General features: G+C 38.4%; 1 protein-coding gene across 9 annotated transcripts in view; it reads right to left on the bottom strand.

The window, feature by feature from the left end:
- SUGCT (succinyl-CoA:glutarate-CoA transferase) overlaps positions 1-21,401 on the bottom strand; it is a 348,238-nt gene that overhangs the window by 155,046 nt on the left and 171,791 nt on the right. For 7 of the 9 annotated variants that reach the window (XR_004418442.2, XM_033064621.1, XM_033064654.2 and 4 more), the window contains one exon: positions 5,584-5,730. The exons of the other annotated variants lie outside the window; for them this stretch is intronic. Coding sequence is in view for 6 of the 7 variants with exons in the window: in XM_033064621.1 (XP_032920512.1) it covers positions 5,584-5,730 (147 nt within the window). In the remaining variant the exon portion in view is untranslated. The remainder of the gene's footprint in view (positions 1-5,583; positions 5,731-21,401) is intronic. 9 annotated transcript variants of the gene reach the window in all.

The raw sequence follows: 21,401 nt of genomic DNA on the forward strand, positions 1-21,401 counted from the left end.
CCGTGTGCAACTTTCACAAAGTTGCCAATTAGTAACAGAATGGCAGGATCGCGGGTTTACAGGTTTGGGGCCAGGCGGGCCTGGCTTGGGGCCGCCTCCCCAGGGCCGGGCTATGCCTGCCGCTGCTCCATGATGCCTCCCCAGGGGCGGGCTATGCCTGCCGCCGGCCCGCACAGCCCCTCCGGGGCTGGGTCATGCCTGCTGCCGCTCTGCGCCGCCCCTCTGGGGCGACGGGCTCATATTTCCAGGTTGGCAAATTTCTGAACTTTGTTCGTATATTGGCCGCATCTGATTATAAGCTGCACTTCCGGGTTGGGACCAAAATTTTAGTCAAAATGGTGTGGCTTATATTAATGAAATTACTCTCCTTTCTTCCTCATTGTGGAAAGAGGTGAGATGTAATTTCACTGCATTTTTTTTGCAGCTTTCTGTTGGATGGGGTGTGTAGGCTATTTTAAGATGAAGAACTGAGAAAATGCGCTGTATTTAAAGTGATTCTAGTAGATTTTTTGCCATGACCATTGCTAAATAGATGATGAATCATGCCTGCTACTGATCACTTGTCTTCTGTGCATTCCTGAAAACTCTTTCAGCCACAACAGATTTTATATGATCTCTTTTTGCATATTTCTGTACAGAACATGGTGTACATTTGTTTCTATTATAACAGACATACTATAAATCCAGAAACAGTTTTAACTTTCTTATGCCAGTATAGAAGTATAGTCAGTTAGTAAGAATTATTTCAATGTGAAAAATGAAACTGTGACAGAGCATTCCACTTGGATAATTTTCATATGAAACAGGAAGGCCTATAGAGAAATAGATATGAAAATAATGAGTTTATAAAGTAATAGTGATTGCTATATGTCTCTTGATATCATCTAAATCAGTTGAAACTGTTAAAGGAATAAACCAGCAACTTTCACATGGAGTCGTAAAAATACTGCTAGTTACTTCTAAAACTCCTGTCTAGCCACTCTGAATTGGTTTATACTTAATGGACTCTACCAGACTGAAGATGACTCAGTGTACAAATTTCATAGATCTCAAAGAAAATTATTCATTATGTTCATTATTTATATTGATTCTTTTCACTGCTCTTCAGGGGAATATGCCTAATTCAGGTTGTGAAGAATATCACTTTCTCAAAATGGAACAGTTGAGTTTAGGAGCTTCTGTTAATTTTCTCAAGCTCAAAGAACTAACTTCACTTTGTAGATGGAATTGATAATCTTATTAGCTAAACTTCAATAATGCCTAAAATCTTGCCTCTCTATTTTGGTTTTGTGTTGGGTTTTCTCGTGATTTTTTGGCTTCTTGGGTTTTTTTTTAAAGTACTACAAGATGTTTGTAGGATGGATAATCAGTAAATGGAAATGTCTTTAGAAGCTCTATGAGATACTTACTACACACACACACACACCCTTTGTAAAATGTACTCCAAATACTAATTGTCATCCATATACTCATGTACACATATATGGTAACATTAATGCAGACAAACACTACTGCTAGGAAAAGTTACCCATCACACTATAAATAGCTATTCCAACGCAGAGATTTTTTCAGTTGTAAAATCCTTAATCCTCCCAGCTGGATTATGAAGGAAGGGGCAGGAGAAGGAAAAGGAGGAGGTGAAGAGGAAATGATGAGGAAATGGAGTACCTCTAAAGAAATCAGTTCCACAAAGTCATAAACAGAGAAGATAAAAAATGTTTAATTCAACACAGAGTCAACTTTTCCAGTTGGGGGGGGGGGGGAAATCCTGGCAAGAAACAAGTCCCTAGTGCTTCAATTTTTCCCTAGATAATAACCATCAGATCCTGTGCTACTTCTTACGAGCACAATTTCCTCATTGTTAGCAGCTGTTCATTGGGTAGCATTGCATAACTGGCCAGGTGCATTATGAAGGGAATGAAGGAGGAGAGGGGGTTGTCTGCCTTCAAACCATCAGATGGATTAATAGTATTCTTCAATACAGCAGTAATTGGCCCACTTCCTAAGCTACATTTGAGTTTTATTGAATTGCACTGAATGTAAATAAATAGTGGAATGAAAAGGACACCCACAGTCCTGGAAAAAGTCAGAAATCATCAGGCATTTGTTGGGTTGTTTTTCTGACCCCACTTCCCCGGAAGTTGGGAACTGCAAGATTTGTGATCTTTTTTTTTCCCTCCTAGTTTCCTGATGATTCCCAGGGAAGCCTCAGGGGACTGGGTCAGTCCTTCACACATTGCTTTGGGGGCAGGCAAAAAGCTCGCTCACATGCAGTCCTGTCACACTACGCACCGTGGCAGTTGATATTAAAATGGAAAAATAGAAGTTATCCTGAAAGCTCTCTAAATTTATTGTTGTCAATTTATATTTTCAACTTCTCTGTGCACTACTTGAAAGAATTCTTGATGTGATGAGCATTTATTTTTTAGCAGATTTTCCATATCAGTTCAAAAGCTACAACTGTTATTGCACTGCTCTCACTGTATATTATGAAATGGATGATTCCACCATGACTTTGCAGAGGAATAATCAATGGATAAAAGTTCAGGCATGTTTATAGTAATGAGAACTACTGAAATACTTGAACTTTAAAAACACTTTATCAACTGTATATTGCCCTTAATACCCTGTGCAAAATATATAAGGCTGAAAAAGGACTAGCACCCAAGAAAAGAATACTAACAAGGATCAAAATGCACTTATTGTGTATGTAAACATGAACATATCTTAAATCCAAAGTCTCCTCTGTAATGGTTGAAATTTGAGCATAGGCCTCATGTTTCTTGTTAATTTGAAACTAGCTGATTTTTATACATTATACATCAATTGAAATGGGAAAGATGTAAAAAGCAGTTTGAAACAGAACACTTTCAAGGAAAAGTCCGAAAAACAAGATATAATCCTAAAGATCTAGTATCTAATACATAATATGATGAAAACTGAACATGAAAAACCTATTTTAACTCAGCTTTCCCAGTGGATAATGTATCCTGCAGGATCATTTGTGCTTGTAATACAAATGTATATCAAAACTCAGTGAATTTGTTTCCTTAGATTATGCTGCCTGCACAGACACACTTTCATACCTAGAACATCAAGAGCTAAATTGGGTGATTAGAGGATGAAACGTGGAGTCCCACTTGCTATACATGCCGTCCCATGCAGGTCTTGCTGATCTCTAATTACATAGATCCAGATTATAAAGTTCATAATATGATAAGATTGCACATACACTGTTTTATATTGGTTTTACTGCTTTGATGTCTATGGAAAATAGAGAAGTACAAATCAAGATACCCACACTATCAGATAAGTAATGGAAGACACAAGTTTTAAATAAAATCTGTCTTTACCACCACAAAAAGATACCATATTTTCACATTTCTTCCACCAAATCACGCAAAAGATTTATCTAAATAACATTTAAACAATCCTCTACATAAAAATGGAAAGTTTGAAATAATTTTACCTGATATTCTGACTTTAAATTATTTTTTTGCTTCATATATTTTTCTATTGAATTTTTATCACTTTTATTTATTTCTGGTTGCTTTCCATCTTCTTGTATGCATATTTAAACTACACTTTTCCACTGTTATAAATGAAAGTTTCAGGTTGCTCCCCTTTTCAGAAATCCCTAATAATGTTGCACATGTAATGGAAACCAATAAACAGCAGCTAACTACACGGAGTTTGTGCTTTTAAGAAGTAGCTAAATATTGGACAGCTATTCCCTTGAGAAGTACTAAAGCTGAGTAGTTCACTATTGCACTTGACTCAAAAGCAGACAGTTGTGTCACTACATACAAGATAATGACAGGAAATAGTTTAACCCGTTGTCTTTAACATCATTTAAATATTTGATTGAGGTTTTCCTAGTTGAATACCTAAATGAACAGTCTAATTAAACATCTCAATTCATGTTTGTATGGCCCAATTGGCTCTTCTGGATAAAGAGACAACATTGCAATACCTATATCACTAGGTGCTAACAATTTTAAATTTACAACAATTTCTAAAGCCTAATGATAAAGATTATTCAACCTAATGTTTGATTTTGGCTCTAAAAATCTTGTACCTCAAGGCATAAAGAATCTGATATTTACAGTAATTTCACGATTATAAGGTTGGCAAATTTCCGAACTTTGTCCATATATAAGGCGCACGGGACTATAAGGCGCACTTTATTTTGGCAGTGAGGATCTGCGCACAACAAAGTAACCAATAAGTAATGGAATCCCATGATAGTGGGGTTTACTGGCTCGGCTTGGGGCTGCCGCAGGCTCGGCCCTGCTCGGGACTGCAGCGAGGACCAGCCCCAGCCCCACTCGGGGCTGCGGCGGAGAGCGGCCCTGGCGCCACTCAGGGCTGCTGGCGGGGGTGGCTCCGGCCCCACTTGGGGCCGGGCGGGCTCTGCTCGGCTCGGAGCCGCTGCGGGCTTGCACTTCCGGGTTGGCAAATTTCTGAACTTTGTCCATATATAAGGCGCTCTGGGGTATAAGGCGCACTTCTGGGTTCGGACCAAAATTTTAGTCAAAAGGGTGCACCTTATACGCATGAAATTACTGTACTTTACATTACTTTTACTATAGACTACACAAGCCTTAACAAGGTTAATTTCACCTCGTTGCAATTTAAATTAGATTAGTTAAGCCTTTCCTTTTAGATCATGAAATGAGTAGAAAGAATTATCTCAACCTAGCCTATTTCTCCCAGTGGCCAAAGTGACTATACCTGTCTTTTAACTGGATGGTTATTAAACACTACCCTTAAGCTCTAGATTTCTAGATATCTTACTCTATAAAATTGGTACCCTGCTTCCAGCAGTATGCTGTCAGCCAGCTGCTACAGATCTTGATATTAGCACCTCATTTCTCTGAGTTCATAAACACATATTTCAAGTTCCACTTGCTCTGGGTTCTGGGGTGGTTATCAGAAAACCCAGCAAGCAAGTAGACTACTGGTTTAGCAAATGAGCATGCCTTAATGATTGACATGTCGCTTACTTGAAACTGTCACATCCAGAGGGTATTGGTCAATGGCTCAGAGTCCCAGAGGACATCACTGACAAGTGGTGTTCATCAGGGGTCTGCACTGGGACCAGTGTTACTTGATATCTTCATCAATGACACAGACAAAGGGATTGAGTGCACCCTCAGCAAATTTGGCAAGGACGCCAAGCTGAGTGGTGCAGTTGCCACACCTGAGGGATAGGATGCCATCCACAGGGACCTCAGCAGGCTCAGCAAATGGCCCCATGGGAACCCCATGAGGTTCAACAAGACCAAGTGCCAGGTGCTGCACCTGGATTGGGGCAACCCCTGGTACCAACACAGGCTGGGGGATGAACAGATGGAGAGCAGCCTTGGGAGAAGGACCTGGGGGTACAGGTGGATGAGAGGCTGGACATGTCCCAGCCATGTGCACTCAGCCCAGAGAGACAAACGTGTCCTAGGCTGCCTCCAAAGCAGTGCGGCCAGCAGGGCAAGGGAGGGAATTCTGTCCCTCTGCTCCTCTCTGGTGAGATCCCACCTAGAGTACTGGGTCCAGCTTTGAGAACCCTGGCAAAGACAGTTCACTGACCTGTTGGAGCAAGTCCAGAGGAGGATCACCAAGATGATTAGAGGATAGAAGCACCTCTCCTATGAAGAAAGGCTGAGAGAATTTGGTTTGTTCAGCCTGGAGAAGAGAAGGCAGCTTCTGGATGATGTAAATGCTGCCTTCCAGCACCTACAAAAAAGATGGAGAGGGACTTTATACAAAAGCATATACTGATAGAACAAGGAAGAATGGCTTAAAACAGAGAGTGGGTTTATGTTAAATATTAGGAAAAAATTCTTTATTGTGAGGGTGGTGAGGCACTGGAACAGGATGCTCAGAGAAGTTGTGAATGGCCCATCCCTGGATGTGTTAAAGACTAGGCTGGATGGAGCTCAGAACAAGTTGGTCTAGCGCAAGCTATCCCTGTGCACAGTGGGGGGCTGTAATTAGATGATCTTTAATGTCCCTTCCAATCCAGGCCATTTTATGATAACATACTAGGAAATAAAAAGGAAGAATTGATCCCCAGACTTCCCTCTACCCTGTTCCCACTCAAGAATCTATCGTTTCTCTGGATGGGCTCATCAGAGAAACCATTAAAGGAATAATTGCTAGATATTGCTGATTTTTCATAAGAGACATATCCCAGAACAAATGTTTTAGTGCAAAATTAACATAACATAATGTAACGTAACGTAACATAACGTAACATAAGGTAACATAACATAACATTTGATATTGAGCTATTTGAGACCAGGTCCACCAAAGGACAGCTTTGATGATTAAGGGTCTGCAGTACCCCTCATATAAGAAAAGGTTGAGAGTTCTGCAATTTAGTCTGGAGACAAGTCATATCAGGGTGAATGTTATCAATGGATATAAATCCCCGCAGGAAGGGTGTAAAGAAGAGAACGATGGGCTCTTTTCAGTGGTGCCCAGTAAGGAAAAGAGGCAACAGTTACAAAGAGGAGGTGCTGTCTGAACATCAAGAAACACCTATTTACTGTGACAGTGACTGAGCATTGAAACAGGATGTGGAATCTGCCACCTCTGGTGGATATATTCAAATCCACCAAGACATTATGCAAGGAAACTGACTGTAGGTGACCCTTTAGCACAGGGATTGCACCAGAGGACTTAAAAAAGTCCCTTTCAATATCAACCCTTCTGTGATTCTGTAAAAGAATTCAAGATAATGCTCTCAAGTGGAGGTGGCAACACAAAGTGAAATAAAATGCCATTTAAAAAAAAAACCACGTGAAGTTCCTGTTTCTGACAGAGATACAACCTTTGCTATAGCAAATGCACTCCAGATTTCTTGCTGCTAGTGTCACACCATCCCTTTTTCATGCTTCCTCAGGAAAGAAAACCTAATTGTGAAAGAAAGGGAGTAGATAAAGTAGAGATTTGACTATCAGTATTTCCCTCTTAGATCATCAGTTAAAATCTAGCTTATATCCAAAAATATTTTAAAATCACTGTGTTAGTGGTTGTTTTGTTATCTGTAATGAGTATGACTTTAATAATCATGCATGCTCCATACTGCATAGGAACCAGGGACATAACTCTATTAAGAAGTTCTAATTTCCCCCATAATTTAAATACCATCCTCTGGTTTCCATGTTTCAAAAAAAAAAAAAGTTGTGGCACCATAATATTACTCTCTGTCTAAGAGGAATACAAATGCAAGTAAGGCTAAAGTTGTATATGAGAAACAAAATACTGGCCAGTTATGCCTTGGTCATGATTGTATGCAATGAGTAATAATAAATGGAGGATCCTCAAAATATCCTTTTAAAGTCCGAACAGGATCAAAAACATTTAAACTGCACTAGTGGAATCTTTAAAACAGGATGTTACGCTTAAGGCATAATGTAATGTGTTTGTCCTTCATGGAGCAATTAATCACTGGATGGAGAAGTTAAAACCCAATCAAAATGGAAAGGTGTTTATTGCTGCAGCTGGTCATTAAATTATTTCTATAAAGCTTAAACACTGGGTTTTATTATTTTTATTACAGATCCGCTCCTATAAAAAATACATTTAAACCTCCCTTTTTAGATTTTGTGGTTAATTTCGTGTGATTCTGTTAACTAAACAAAACCAAACCCAAAGAAATGGCATGTTATTCTGTTATCAGTGATAAAAGGAACCAGAAAGATAGACAAACATGTCACCTTGAATTCCAATATGTGTACCTTTTATCTATGGGAAAAACCCCATGAATGATGGCAGTAACACAAAATAATCATGATGTGAGTTTATTTTTCTTTGGGTGGGAATCTCTTTCATTCAAGGCAGATAATTCATTAAAAAAGAAAATATTTCTTGGTACATGGAAGTCCTTAAGAAGATCCTCAAGTACTCTTAAGATACCTGTACATGCAGTCCTTTTAATGAAGCATTTGTCATTTTAGACAGACACCTTGGCTGGTAGTAAAGGAATGAGAGAAACTTCTCTGCTACATTTAATCCTTCAAATGACTGGACTAAAGGAAACATCTGCAAGGAAATATCCATGGGACAGTCATCCCCTTTACTGCATTATCAAAGGATTTGTCTTGATTGCTTCAATGAGGTATTTTTAGCAGATGCAGGTGCTTTGTGGGATTATTTATACCCATAGGACATGTGGAGGTTCACAATTTTGATCTGAGGCAAAACCTACAGACTTCCCCAAGAGAAAAATCAAATCCCAAATTTCATCACCCTTGGACTGATTACCATGATGAATATCATAGAATTGCCACATGGAAAATAAAATCAGAATGAATTTGGGTGACATCTTAGGGAAGCAAACCTGTAACTTGAATGTTTTCTGAAGAAAATGAACAGGCTAAAAAAGGCATGCTGAACTACGATAAGATATTGACTGTATATCAATTTTGAGAAAAACCTTGCTAACTGCTTTAAATAACGGAGCCAACACTTTCTGGAAATTTGGGCTGACAAAATAATGTTTACCGGAATGAGTCAAAAATACTGAGGTAAAAACTCACATCTTTTTTTCCTGGTGCTGGGGTAAAGAACAGAACTCTTGTGATATGTGCATAGAGATGTTAGCAAAGTTTACAATTTATATATATATATATGGCTGCAAACAAATCAACAGCATAACATGTACAGATTCTCTTAAGAAGCAGAAGCAAGTACTACCAAGATGTATAAAAGACTTTTCTAATTGCTACAAGCTTCCATTTAGCACATCAATCAAGAGGAATTAATTCCTGATAAATTCATTTACAATTACTTCAATGCTTTCCCTATAGTATTGAATTCATAATTTCTTTCCTTGGTATTTGAATGTAATTTGTTCTCAGTTGCAGTTAGAATTCAGAAAAATTATCCTTGAGTATTAACCTTCTAGAAATAGCTTTGTTATTTTGATTCATAAACAGTTTTTAAGTGTAGTAAGCGTACACATAAATCAGAATTAAAAACTAGCATAGTCCATTATTTGAGATTTTGAGGAAAAAAAACCCTCAGGCCATCAAATTTCAGGGTGGAAATGGACAGTAATCTAACATTAGGAAAAGAGAAGTCAGCAAAGTATCTTCTGTATTGCAAAAAGCATGATTTTAGCCTTTTGGAAACATTTCTGGAGTATGAGAAAAAGTTATATATTTGGACATCACATTGCTTATGGGAAAAATAAGAGTGGATTAAACCACACCTGGTTGAAAATGGAAAAACTGTACTTGAAATGTCTGCAGAGCTCATTAGGACCTTCATACCAAATGATTCAAAGCTATCTTTGGCTTTGACTCAAGATGCTGTCCTAAGAATGGCGGCACAATAACAATCCAAAAAGTTCCACAGATGTATACTAGAAAATGATAGTGTTTCATTAATTACCAAAGTAAAAACTTGCTAAATAGAGGCCCATTTCAGAAAATAAAAAAGAAACAGACTGTTAAAACCAGATGGGAAATAGACTATAGTGGCCATTCATTACCTTTACATTTGCAACCAAGAGTGAGTATTGCCAGAACAGTTTGCTCATTTGTACAAGGAATTCCATGCTTATATCACTGTATTCAGTTTTAATGAAAATCCTTTATAATACATAGAGCATTTTATAACAAAACCTGAGTCAATAATGCATAATCTAGGTGAGGCCTTTGGTCAGGTTTATAGCACAATAGCAATGGATTGATAATTGATGCCTATATACAACATATGCAACACTACACAGGTATTTGAACTTCTCACTGTAAAAGGTAAGCTAAAAGCTTTACAATGCTGACTAGCAGCACTGCTTTCTTCCTCATCTTCTGCTTGTAAAAATCATATTCAAAGTTTAAGATTAACAAGTTCATAGTGCAATGGGTAGTGGGTATGAGAGAGTGTCGGTGGGGGAGGGGTAGAAGTCCATTAGAAAAATAACAGAAAACACTTGCTGCCATAGACCTGGAAACTGAAAATTTTACTACCCAATACTTTCCTTCATACCACAAAAATCCATGACACAAGAGACACTCTTTGATTTCTCATCACAGTTATCATCTATCATAGCTATTATCTCTGGCCAAGACAGGCCAGAGGAATTATATCCTAGTTATGTCTTTAAATTGAATCACTAATTAATTACTTTCTGATAACCTCTTAATTATACTCTCTACCTCCAAAAGCCCATAGTCTACTTCAAAACTAATTTTTTTCTTTTTCTTTTATACTCACAGACCGCATTTCTATTTTTAACAGACATCATTAAAAAATTAACTGAGTTGACTGAATGATTTTTGTAAACTACCTCTAGAACTTATGTTGAGACAGAGAATTGCTGTTAATTTCCCCATGTTCCATTAACTTCCTTTAAATTATTTCAATGCCTTCATTGATTTATTCCTATATTCAGAAAAAAGAATAGACCTTGAACCTGTTTAATTCTACTGTGTGTCAAAGTTAAACTACACAATATATTAATAAGAAAATTGTCAAATCTCTAAGCCTATAATCTCCTATATTTTCAAGACTATTTGGTCAGAATCATATTCTTCCCCTATAAAAGACATTTACAATCAGGAAATACTGCCATAAACCTCAATACTTGTATTTCAATAATCTAACTCATACCCAAAAATATATTAGTTAACATAAATCTAACAACAGTTGCTGCAATTGGAAGAATATGTGGGCCATTTTCACTAAGTATTGTTTGAGACACTGAGGAGGGCCTTGTCTTGGTTTGAAAGACAGGTGTCTGCCAAGGAAGGGGGGAAACCTCCCTTGGAATGGAAATTACTATCCCCTTCTCTCCAAATTACTACAAAATTGAAATTATGGGGCTTTCAGGCCCCATGTATTGAACTATATATATTTAATACTGGAAATGCGTATCTAGTATCGGAAAAGGAATAGCAGTTTTTACTAGTGTATATGTAACAAGACAACCACAGCAACAGCACAACAAATAGAACCTCCCAAGAGCAGCCCCAGTCTTCTCTAGGCTGACGGGTACTTTCCCCCCGGGTGCAGTTCCAGTCACAGCCGCCAGGGGCGCTGGTGGCTCCCGGCCGGGCAGGGCGGGTGCAATGATTCCCCCGCGCCTGCAGGGGGTGCTGTGGCACGGACCCAGGCCCCTATCTCCACACAGTAACAGTGGCACAGCCGGCAGGAAGGGATGGAGAAGGAGCTTCCTTCACAAACTCATGGAGGGCAGCCAGTCCCGGTGTTCCTACGGATGGCAAAATGGGCTGTAGCAGGAACCTCTGGGCAACAGACTGGAACAGCAGAGATGGGCACACCCAGGGTGGCAAACAAAGCATAGTAGAAACTCCACACCCCTAGCAGGAGCCACAGTGGGTGGGCAGAGGCAGGGTCTCAAGTTAGAGACTAGCCAAAAACTCAAAGCAGCAGCAGAAAAGAGCGGGGCTGGACAGTGGTAGCTGGGTTCCCGCCAACAGCTGGAAGACGCTGCCTTGGTGGGGGAGAGGAAGGGGTTGGGGTCCTGGAGCCCTGCAGCTCCCGAGTGAGGTTGAGATGATAGTTTCCAGTGATATCAGGTGTTGAAAAATAAAAAAGGTCCCAATTCAATGGCTGCTCCTCTGAACAAAGATGCACTCACTGCTGGAGAAGCAGTAAATGGGCTGGACTCCCTGGTGGCAGTGAATTCTCCTTGCAGTAGCAGCAGCTCGACCATTCCGCTCTGGACCTGAGAGCGAGAGAGCGTGCAGAGCTGAGCCCAGCCCCCTGGCACCCCAGTCAAAATCTCACAGTATCTCTGCCCTTCCCAAGAAAAATCCCTGCACCCTTCCCCCAGCCACATCTTTTGTTTCTTATGTATCTGTCATTCCCATCTTTTAGGCAACAAATGGGAGAAAATTCCCTGAGAGAAAGAAAACGGAAAAAAAAGAAAAATCCTACCCTCCAACAGGCCTTGACTTGTTGTTCTTCTTGTATCAAAGTTCATAAAACATTAATATATTACCCTCAGCTTTTGCTGTTTGAATCTGTGTTCCAGTTTTGAGAGTGACAGGGTCTAACAAACAAAACAGTTCAATTTCCCTCAATATAGGACCTAAAACCTATAATTCTATCTGTAGATTTTCTTCTTTCTGGAAAAGAGAGTCTCATGGGAAAATGCAAACTTACATATTTCTTCAATCCAATATATGTAATTGCATAATTTTTGTGCTTTCACTATGAAAAAAATTAGTTAAACAATACTAAGACATTTTATCCAGATTTACTCCTGGGAAGCTACACATTTAACAAAAATAGCAAGTTAGCCAAGCTAAGGTCTTGTGTAATGCTAAACAGAGTTAATTAATCAATTTCTGCCAAAATAAATTTTGAATGCTCTCTTCTCCGTTGTGGTTTATCCTTATAGACCCTTGCCATTCTCATGGATCTAGCCAGACCCTACCATACCAACCCAAATATGAGCTCAAATGTAAGGCGAATTCAGATATAAGGCCACCCTCATTTTTGAAAAGCTACATAGAAAAATCAGTAAAATTTATTAATAAAAAATAAATTATCTCCTGGAACTTTTAGACCATCTTCTCCAGCCTCAGCTTCCAAAGTCCATCCTCCTCATAGTCAGCTTGCCAGGCACACTGATGGCTGTCTGCACATCTGTTAATTGAGCTCTTCACATGCAGGGTCTGGACCAACTGCACCAATTGTGCACATCCACAGCTGGATCTGGACTTTGGCAGAGCAAACAAATGGGGAAGGTGGACAGATGAACTAATTCCAAGCCCTCCAAGTAGCATAGCAGACTACCAACATCTACCTTTCTTCAAAATCTTGAACTGAGTGGGCCCGGGCTGCTGCCTGCACTACCCCTGCCTGTTTGAAGCTGGGAAATTCAGACAGCTCATCATATAAATGAAGTTTTAAAGGAGGCCAGATAGTGAACTCACAGAAACACAGAATATTCTGAGTTGAAGAGACCCACAAGTCCAAGTGTTAAGTGACTGGTCAATACAGGGATGGAACACACAACCTTGGCGTGATAAGCACCATGTTCCAACCACCTGGGTTAATGTCATTCAACTCATGCCTCATCAATACAGGCATAAGTTGTAGGAATTTTTACCTTTAGTTTTGCCTTTCAAGCAAACTTCATAGAAATGTAATGGAGTACCACTGAAAGTGTACTACTGAAAGTAGTTCTTCTACACTTTGCCAAGCATGGGAAATGTTTTTCCCTCTTTTACTCCCGACCCTGCCCCACTCAAAGTATATCTAAGCAAGCGTGGTATTATATCACTCCACGAATCTGTTGCTTCCAGATTCAAGCTTTTAATCTTTGAGTTAAGTCCATGATAATTGTTCCTTTAGTTACTCATTTGTTGTTTCCTTAATTTCCCTTCAGACCTATGACTGTTGTTTAACAATTTTCCTAAGTGCCATGGTCATATCCTAGCTAAGGGAATATAAGAACAATTCTTGCACTTACTACCCATGTAATGACTACCAAGGTGAACTGACCTACAACGACTAAGAAGCTTGCAAAATTAAATCCTCCACTTTTGGAAATAACAGAAGTCAGTTCACAGACAGGCATATAAACTTATAAAAACCTCCTTGTACAGTACTATTGATCTCCTTATTACCAGTGCCAACTCAGCTGTGAAGATAAATTCAAGACATTGGATATGACCCTCCACATTCTCAGAATCACTGATTATCTGTCTGGTATTCTGGTTATTGTGCCCGGCTTCTTCAGGATAATTGGCAGAAAGTAGTAAAGTATACACTTATTACTTTCCAAAGCAAAATTAATATCATTTCTTGTGATCAGAATTTTCTGGGAAATACATGATCAGAAGTGAGACCACTTAACCTGTGGAATATAAAAATCAGCTGATCTCTGAGTGAAATCTCAATTCCAAGGCAGTAATTAATTTTTTTAGATAATGATATTTGCATATAAAGTGGAAACTTTCCACAAAGAAAGGACAAAGACTGCTTGTTCATGAGCTTCCATGAAGATCCTGATCATGCCAAAGCCATTCCCCTTTATAGACAGGTGGGCTAATGCCTGGAATACAGCAGTGATGGGTAAACATTTCAGTTTTTGTATATGAACAATGTAAGTGATTTCTTAGATAGTATCTCAGAAATTTAATGACTACAGTGTGGCCCGGAAATGAGCTGTAATGAACAGCATTGAATCATGTCATCTTTAAGTGCAGCAAGAACAAAGCCTAATAATTACCCACAGCAGCTTGAATTGAGAAAACCACAAATGAATTGGCCTTTTAAAGTCAGGGATAAGGCTAAGAAAAGTTCCAGCCAAAGGCTAAAAGAGTTAACTTTGGTTTCTGAATGTCAGACTCCTGCTTTCTAAGCACTGGCTCAGAGGTTTCTGATTCAAGTTGATGGCAGAAAAGCCAGCATGCTTTTATCAGACTTTAGTGTTTATAGAAGCAATACAAAACAGGATTTTGTTAAATGCATATATTATGCCAGATCAAACTATAAATTGAACCATCTGTGTCCAAGTTAATCTCAGATACAACAAGGAGATTATTTAAATTGTGTGTTTCCTTTTGTGACCTTTTTAGATGTGCCTTTGTTTCAAAGGGGGAAGACATAATTTTCTTAACATTTCTATTCCTAAGCAACAATGCCAATAGTCCAGTATAACAGCAATATATTTTAAGATCACCCAGCTGAATAGCAAAAATCCTTTAGTAATTTCCCAGTATTGTTATATAGGGAGCTCTAAAACATAAACTATAGTCATATAAATAGAGGCATGTAGTTTCAAGCATGCTACAAGCCATTCATGACATAAGTATTCAATTAAAACTGCTTTTATAAGCAATAATCGCTTCTGAAAAGGCAAACATTAACAGTTTGCAGATATAGCCATAATGCCTGCAAAATTAACTTTTAAAAAAGTAGGTATACAAAGTTCCGTCTCTCTGCTACTTAAATAAAAGATTTTTCAATTCTTTTGCTCCTGCCTCCAGGACACAAAGGACAGGAAGGAAAATGAATAATTTTTTTTTAATTATTTAAAAAATAGGGAAATTGTTTGCCTTTATGCATGAATATTATCAAAAAATCTCAGTTTAACTTGAAACTATGATTACAATAAACAAATTTCAGTTGCAGAAGCAATGGAACAGAACAGCTGTAGTTTCCAACAGTATAAATCTGGTTAACTAGCAACAGCATAGCACTTTAAAAAAGACAAACTTTTAGCTTTACAGGTCACCTCCTGAGTTTCTTACTCCTGAGTTGCAATTGATTGAGGATAAAATTTCATGGTATCTACCTCTCCTCTAGAAGAACATGCTGGTTTAAGACCCACTCTTAAAGAAGTGGAGATCTAGAAGCCATAGATCAGCTGGATCTTTAACATTGACTTAAGGTAGGACACAATAATATCCCATCTCCTTTCACTTATTTTGACTTGTATAGCAGGGTGACATACAGATTTATCATGACTGTCTGAAGAAATGTTTTGCTTATCACACCTGAGGGAGTGGAGCATCAGAATCTATAATCTCTGACAGATTACTTTTTAGATTCTTAGATTCTGGAGAAAATTTTTTAATTTCCAAGTGCTTGGAAAATTTACTGGGAAAGAGTGCAGGGGGAACTTACATACTTCTGTCTGAAGTTTCTCAGCTCAATTATGTTTTCCATTAGAAAAAAAAGTTATCAAAAATACAGTTTTCACTGACAAAAATTATTTCAGTCAAAACTGAAACTAAATTAAAAGCAGGCTAATTATTTGAATTAAATCCAACTTCACCTTTTCAAAATGACAGCCTGAAATCTACTGGTTTCAGATCCTATACTTCAAAGCCAGTTACAAGGTCAATAATTGCCTTGGTATTACTTCTGTTAAATGAAGCTCCATATCCATAGATACTTGGAAAACATATGTTTTTTAGAAAAAGTTTTGCATTGCTTAGCTTTACCTCCTGTTTAATGTTGAAGAAAGTGTCACCTTTATATCACAGGAACATGGTGGGGAGAAAGGTCTGATCATCACATTTTCTGTACAAATCCACAACCAAAAGTGATCCATTCAGAATCCTGTACTAGCAATGAATTAAAAAGATTCTGGCAACAGCCAGTAGGGCAATGGTAATTCAGGGGAAACAAATGGCTCCATGATCCACTCCCAGTTTGCAGAGACATCTTATACATTAGTTATGTACCCCTCCTGTGAAATGAATGTGCTTGAACACCTCTCAAAAGTGCCTGTATACCAGGGCACATAGTATGGGCAACAAACAGGAAGATTTGGAGATCTGTGTGCAGTCACAGGGCTTCATCTCATCATGTTTACAGAGACATGGTGGGACAGACAGCTTGCATGATTGTAATGCAATGCTTTCACAAGAGACAGGACAGAAAGACATGGTGGTAGATCTGCCCTTTGCATAAAGGAACTCTTGGATTGGATGGAGTTTCACTTTAGGGGGGTTGATGAACTACTCAAGAGTTTCTGGATTAGCATAAAAGTGCAGACTAATGAGGGTGCCACAGCTGCTATCTGTTACAAGCCACCTGATCAAGAAGAGGAAGTGGAGGAGGCCTTTTACGGACAACTGGAAGCAGCCTCACAGACACCGGCTCTGGTTCTTATGGGGGGGCTCAACCACCCTGACATCTGCTGGAGAAGCCACACAGCAAACACTCCAGGAAAGTTCCTGGAAAGCACTCCCAGTACCTTTCTGGTACAGGTGGTAGAAGAACTGGCAAGGAATGATGGGCAGCTCAAACAAAAAAGGAGGGCCTGGCTGGAGATGTGAAGTGAGGAGGCAGCCTTGGTTGCAGTGACCATGAGGTCATGATGTCCAGCATCCAGCAAGTAGGGCAGGAGAGTACTCAGTACAATTGCAGCCCCAGACTACAGAAGAACTAACTTTGCCCTTTTTGGGGACCTTCTTGGAGGAATTCCATGGCACTTGTTATGTAAAGCTTGCTGAAAAAAACTGCATTGGCATTTAAAGAAGCAGAACCACCTCCAAATAACTGGATGTTGAGTCAGCTCCACAACTTGCGATCACATTTATAAGCATAAAGCAGCATCTAAATGAGATTTTGAATTGTATTTATGCCCCTTTTCCTCATTTTAGATCTGTAACACAAAACTCATGGGTTTCCATTGCTCTAGATTGTCCCAAGATCTATACCAAGATCTACAAATCTCTTGCACTGAAGCAGTATTCAGCACTATTTTACCTTGAACTAAAAGAGATAGAATGCATGAAGAATTAGAGTTACAACCTGAAGTTTTCAAGGGTGCCAATTGATGGAAGCTGAGTCACCCTGCAAAACTCAACACTCTTCACCAATTCCTAACATATGTAAAACAAAATTCTTTGACCTTACTGTCCCAAGATGCAGCTAAAGTAAAACACATCCAAAATCAAAAATATTGTACATATTTTTTGTACATTATTTATACATTATTCTTAAGGCATCACTCTCTTCCTTAAGAGAAGATCCTTGTGAAGGATGTTAATCACTTTGCTTAATGTTGAACTGGAAGCTTCTCAGCTAAGAAAAAAGAAGGTAGAAGATTTTGAATACATTATTAAAAAATATAACTCTGTGAAGATAGTGTAGAGTCCAGCAACCCAAAAAGTAAGACCTGATACTAGCATTCTTCAAAGCCATCTCCAAAACCTCTTACATGTAAAGAAATAGTCATAGCACATTTTCTGTCACTTACTTGCTTTTCCTCTGAATTCAAGAAAAATAAAATGACTGCTGATATGTTTCAGTTCCAAGTCATCTATTCTGACAACTGTATAACCAATCTATCAGGATTTTCAGTTTTTATCTAGCAGCCTTGGGGCTTCAACAAAAGCTTATTATTTATGTGCACAAAGTTTAGACATTAAAGCTGGAGCTTTTCTGAGTCTCTGGATCAATTTTAAATGTGGCTTTTTTTTTTCTCATCTGCTCAATGGTGATGGCCTATATCCATCAATCCATCTTTCCTAGGCAATTTTAAAACCACAAAGTGAAAATTAATTGGTCTCTTGATTTATCACAGGCCCTTCCATAAACAGGCAAGAATACAAAATCAGTGGAAACTATTAGGAGGATAATATATTCTTTCCTTAAATATATAATCAAGCACAAAGACAATAAAATTACAGGAGATACCATTTTCCTTTAGTCTTGAAATAAAGGAAATATCAATTCAACCTGACAGCATATCAGATGTTTCCCACTTACCAATCCTGTTCTTCTGCCCTACACCTCACCACTACTATTTCAGCAATTAAGACTAAACAGACTTTTGTGACATGCATGTGACCAGATGTCCTTCACTGACGTAGCTGGAGCCTTCACCCAATCCACTTGGTCACTACCAGTAAGTAGCACTAATGAAACAAGTGTCAAACCCATAGGTGGCAAAACCTTCTGAGGTCAAATCTATACCATGACAGCGAAATTAATTAAGATTTCTCCTGAACAAAGATGAAGCATGCTGTCAAAAACTATGGGCTTGAGGAATAAGGTTGGCAAGTGGCAAAATACCCAAAAGCAACTACTAACCAGTAGCTCCCTCCACTTACTTCAAAGGGTACATCTTTATATTGTTCCACTTAGCTCCTTTGAAAGGAAAACCACAAAATGACTCTTTTGAGAATAAAAGCATACACATCGCATGCTAGAATGAAACACTTAAGAAGTTTTACTGTCACTTCTTTTGAAAATGACTTTTTTTGTACGGAAAAAAAAATTCCAAAGTTTTTAACTCAAAGCAGTTTTAGTCTCTAGCAGGATTTGTAACTACATATAATTAACCTCAAGAGGCTCAGAATACTCTGTGGTCCACAGTGGCTAAAAGCAGAAGAGATGCCACAATCAAACTATGAAAGCAAAGGCAATGGTGGCTGAAGAAGAAACACAGCACAGCATTGAGAATACACTGCCCTTGGGTAGTATCAGTTGAGAGATAGAAAGGATGAAGGCTGCATTTGCCTGCACAGTGCATGAGGGAATGCAGTAGCATGTGTTTGATCTATCCTCCCTCTATTGCAGGACAGTTTGTATTCCCTTGCTGCCTTGATTTGCTCCAACTCTAATCTAGTTTCCAATGAACTAGAGACCTGAAAGGAAAAAAAAAGAAAGAAAAATTCTCAGTCAAACCTAATTTGAGCTCGTTTTGAAATTTCAAAAAATGTAATCATTACTCCTTCAAAATTAGATGCATTTCCTGCTTCTAAATAAAACAAGAAAGATCATTCCCAGAATACTGTAAGAATGGTTGTTAAAGCACAATCAGAAGAAGAAAAGGTCAGATGCTTTACAAGAAAGTACATTATGAAATTTCCAGTATGATTTTACAAACTTTGTAGAATCCAAACATTTTCTAACATAATCCAAACTTTTAATAATAATAAAATAACAATACTTAACCCCCTTTGGGGGGTTGAATAAATACACTAGAGTGTTCCAAAGAATAATAAAGATGGAAGCTGGTTATTTCCAGTTTTGATCTTGAGTCTGAATCAGATAAAATTATTTTTTACATTTTAAGGGGTATTTCTGGGTTTCTTCAGGTGAATCTACAGATAAACAGTTTAGCTATTACTTGGTAAAGTATCAGTTATTTTGCATGTGCCCAGTTATGTGATCTCATTTTCGCTGAACACTGGTTTTTGTATATTGCTTTGCAGATTTATTGTCATTTCAGAATTTTTCAGGTTTTGGATATCTACATAAAAGAAAAACTACACTGCACAAGAGAGAGGAAGACAGACCACAAAAAAATTCAGTTTTTCATGTAGATATTCAAAGTCAACATCCTGTACAGTGATCTACCTGTGATTTCTCTCAGCCCTGCCTCTATACCCTGAAAACTCCTGCCATTGTTACAATCCCAGTATCACAACTAGGCTATTGGGTGTGAGTCTGTGGCCCAACTTTACTCCTTACAGCCAAGAAAAACCCCACATGCTCTCCTTTGCTACCTTCAAAGCACCACAGGAGGGTGGAGAGCACACTACCGCTTTGGAGATAACCTCATGTTTTTCCACAAGTTAGTAGCTTTTTGCCTTGTTAGACTGGTTTGACAAAATGCACAGATCTCTGAAATTTATTGGGGTTGCACAGCTTGAAAGAGCCATCTGATGTGTATAACAAAAGTATTAAACAGGCAGAGGCCCAGCAACAGGTTACCATGGTGCAGGAAGAGAGGAGGATTACATGGTTTTCATTTGGAGGAGGGAACAGGGTGGGGAAATTGTGTTTCATTACAAGTGTGTTGTTCAAATTACCCAAACTACCTTCTTTATTCAACCAATTTCTTGTTGAACACTGGCTCATAAAATAAAGCACTCCTCCTTTATACTTCTCTATTTATGACACAAATGAGGATAGTTGGAGATTTTGGTGGGGGTGGGGGAAGAAAGAAATCTTAAGCAAAATGTGACCTTAGCAGATGCAATTCAATCTGATTTCCACTACATTAGCATATGGATGCTTATGCAACTGCACAGCACAGCAACTGAGAGACAAAACAATGGAAGTTTTAAAGCTTTATTTATTGCTCATTCCCAAAACATTCAATCGCCATCATACTTCAACTGCCAAATCTAAATTAGAGAGTTTAAAAAAAAAAAAAAAAGTACTCTTCAGGGGAACATTAAAGCTCTATAGAGAGGTGCAAGCTCAAGGAGATGGAGTATCTGGCTAGAGACCAACTCGCCTATAAGTCCAGACCAAGTGGACCCATATGGATAGATTTTAGAAAATTATAAGTGGTTACAAGTAGAAAGACTCTCTCCCTTCCATGTTCAGCCTCCTTTTTTGGCATTGCTAATTAAACTGTACTTACTGCTATTAGCAGATTACAGAAACTTCCACCAGAATCTAAACAATTTTCATATAATCTAATCACTTCCTTATTTATTCATGTTTACCCACAATTTCCCTCCTCTTTCAGCTGATTGTTATGTAATATTACAAAGCGTAACAAAAGCTGATTGCTACTAATTAAGTACACCAGGGCAGTATATTAAGCTCCTCTTCCAAAAACACAAGGAAAATACATCAAATCTTAGTCTAAAGGTTTAAAGCAATTGGTAAAGTAAAAGGTCAAAATGATTACCACTGAAATTTTTTTATGTGCTGCATCTACAAATTGCTAGAAACATTTAATAATCCGCACTTTTGCTAACATAATTATTCTATACATTTGGTAGCTAAGTTCTAATTCTGTGCTAGTGATCAATAATACATTTAAAGTCTCACCACAAAACTGCCACAAGCCACACATTTGTAATTTGTGAAGCTTACTTTCCCTCTATTTTCTTACTCGGTATACAACTGTGCACTGTTCCTTTCTTTTATCCAGCTAGTGGACACTTGCAGGACATTGTTCAAACTGTTAATATCAAAATCTGATAGAGTACCTT

This window comes from Catharus ustulatus, chromosome 1 (genome assembly GCF_009819885.2).
Source record: "Catharus ustulatus isolate bCatUst1 chromosome 1, bCatUst1.pri.v2, whole genome shotgun sequence".
Classification (NCBI taxonomy): domain Eukaryota; kingdom Metazoa; phylum Chordata; class Aves; order Passeriformes; family Turdidae; genus Catharus; species Catharus ustulatus.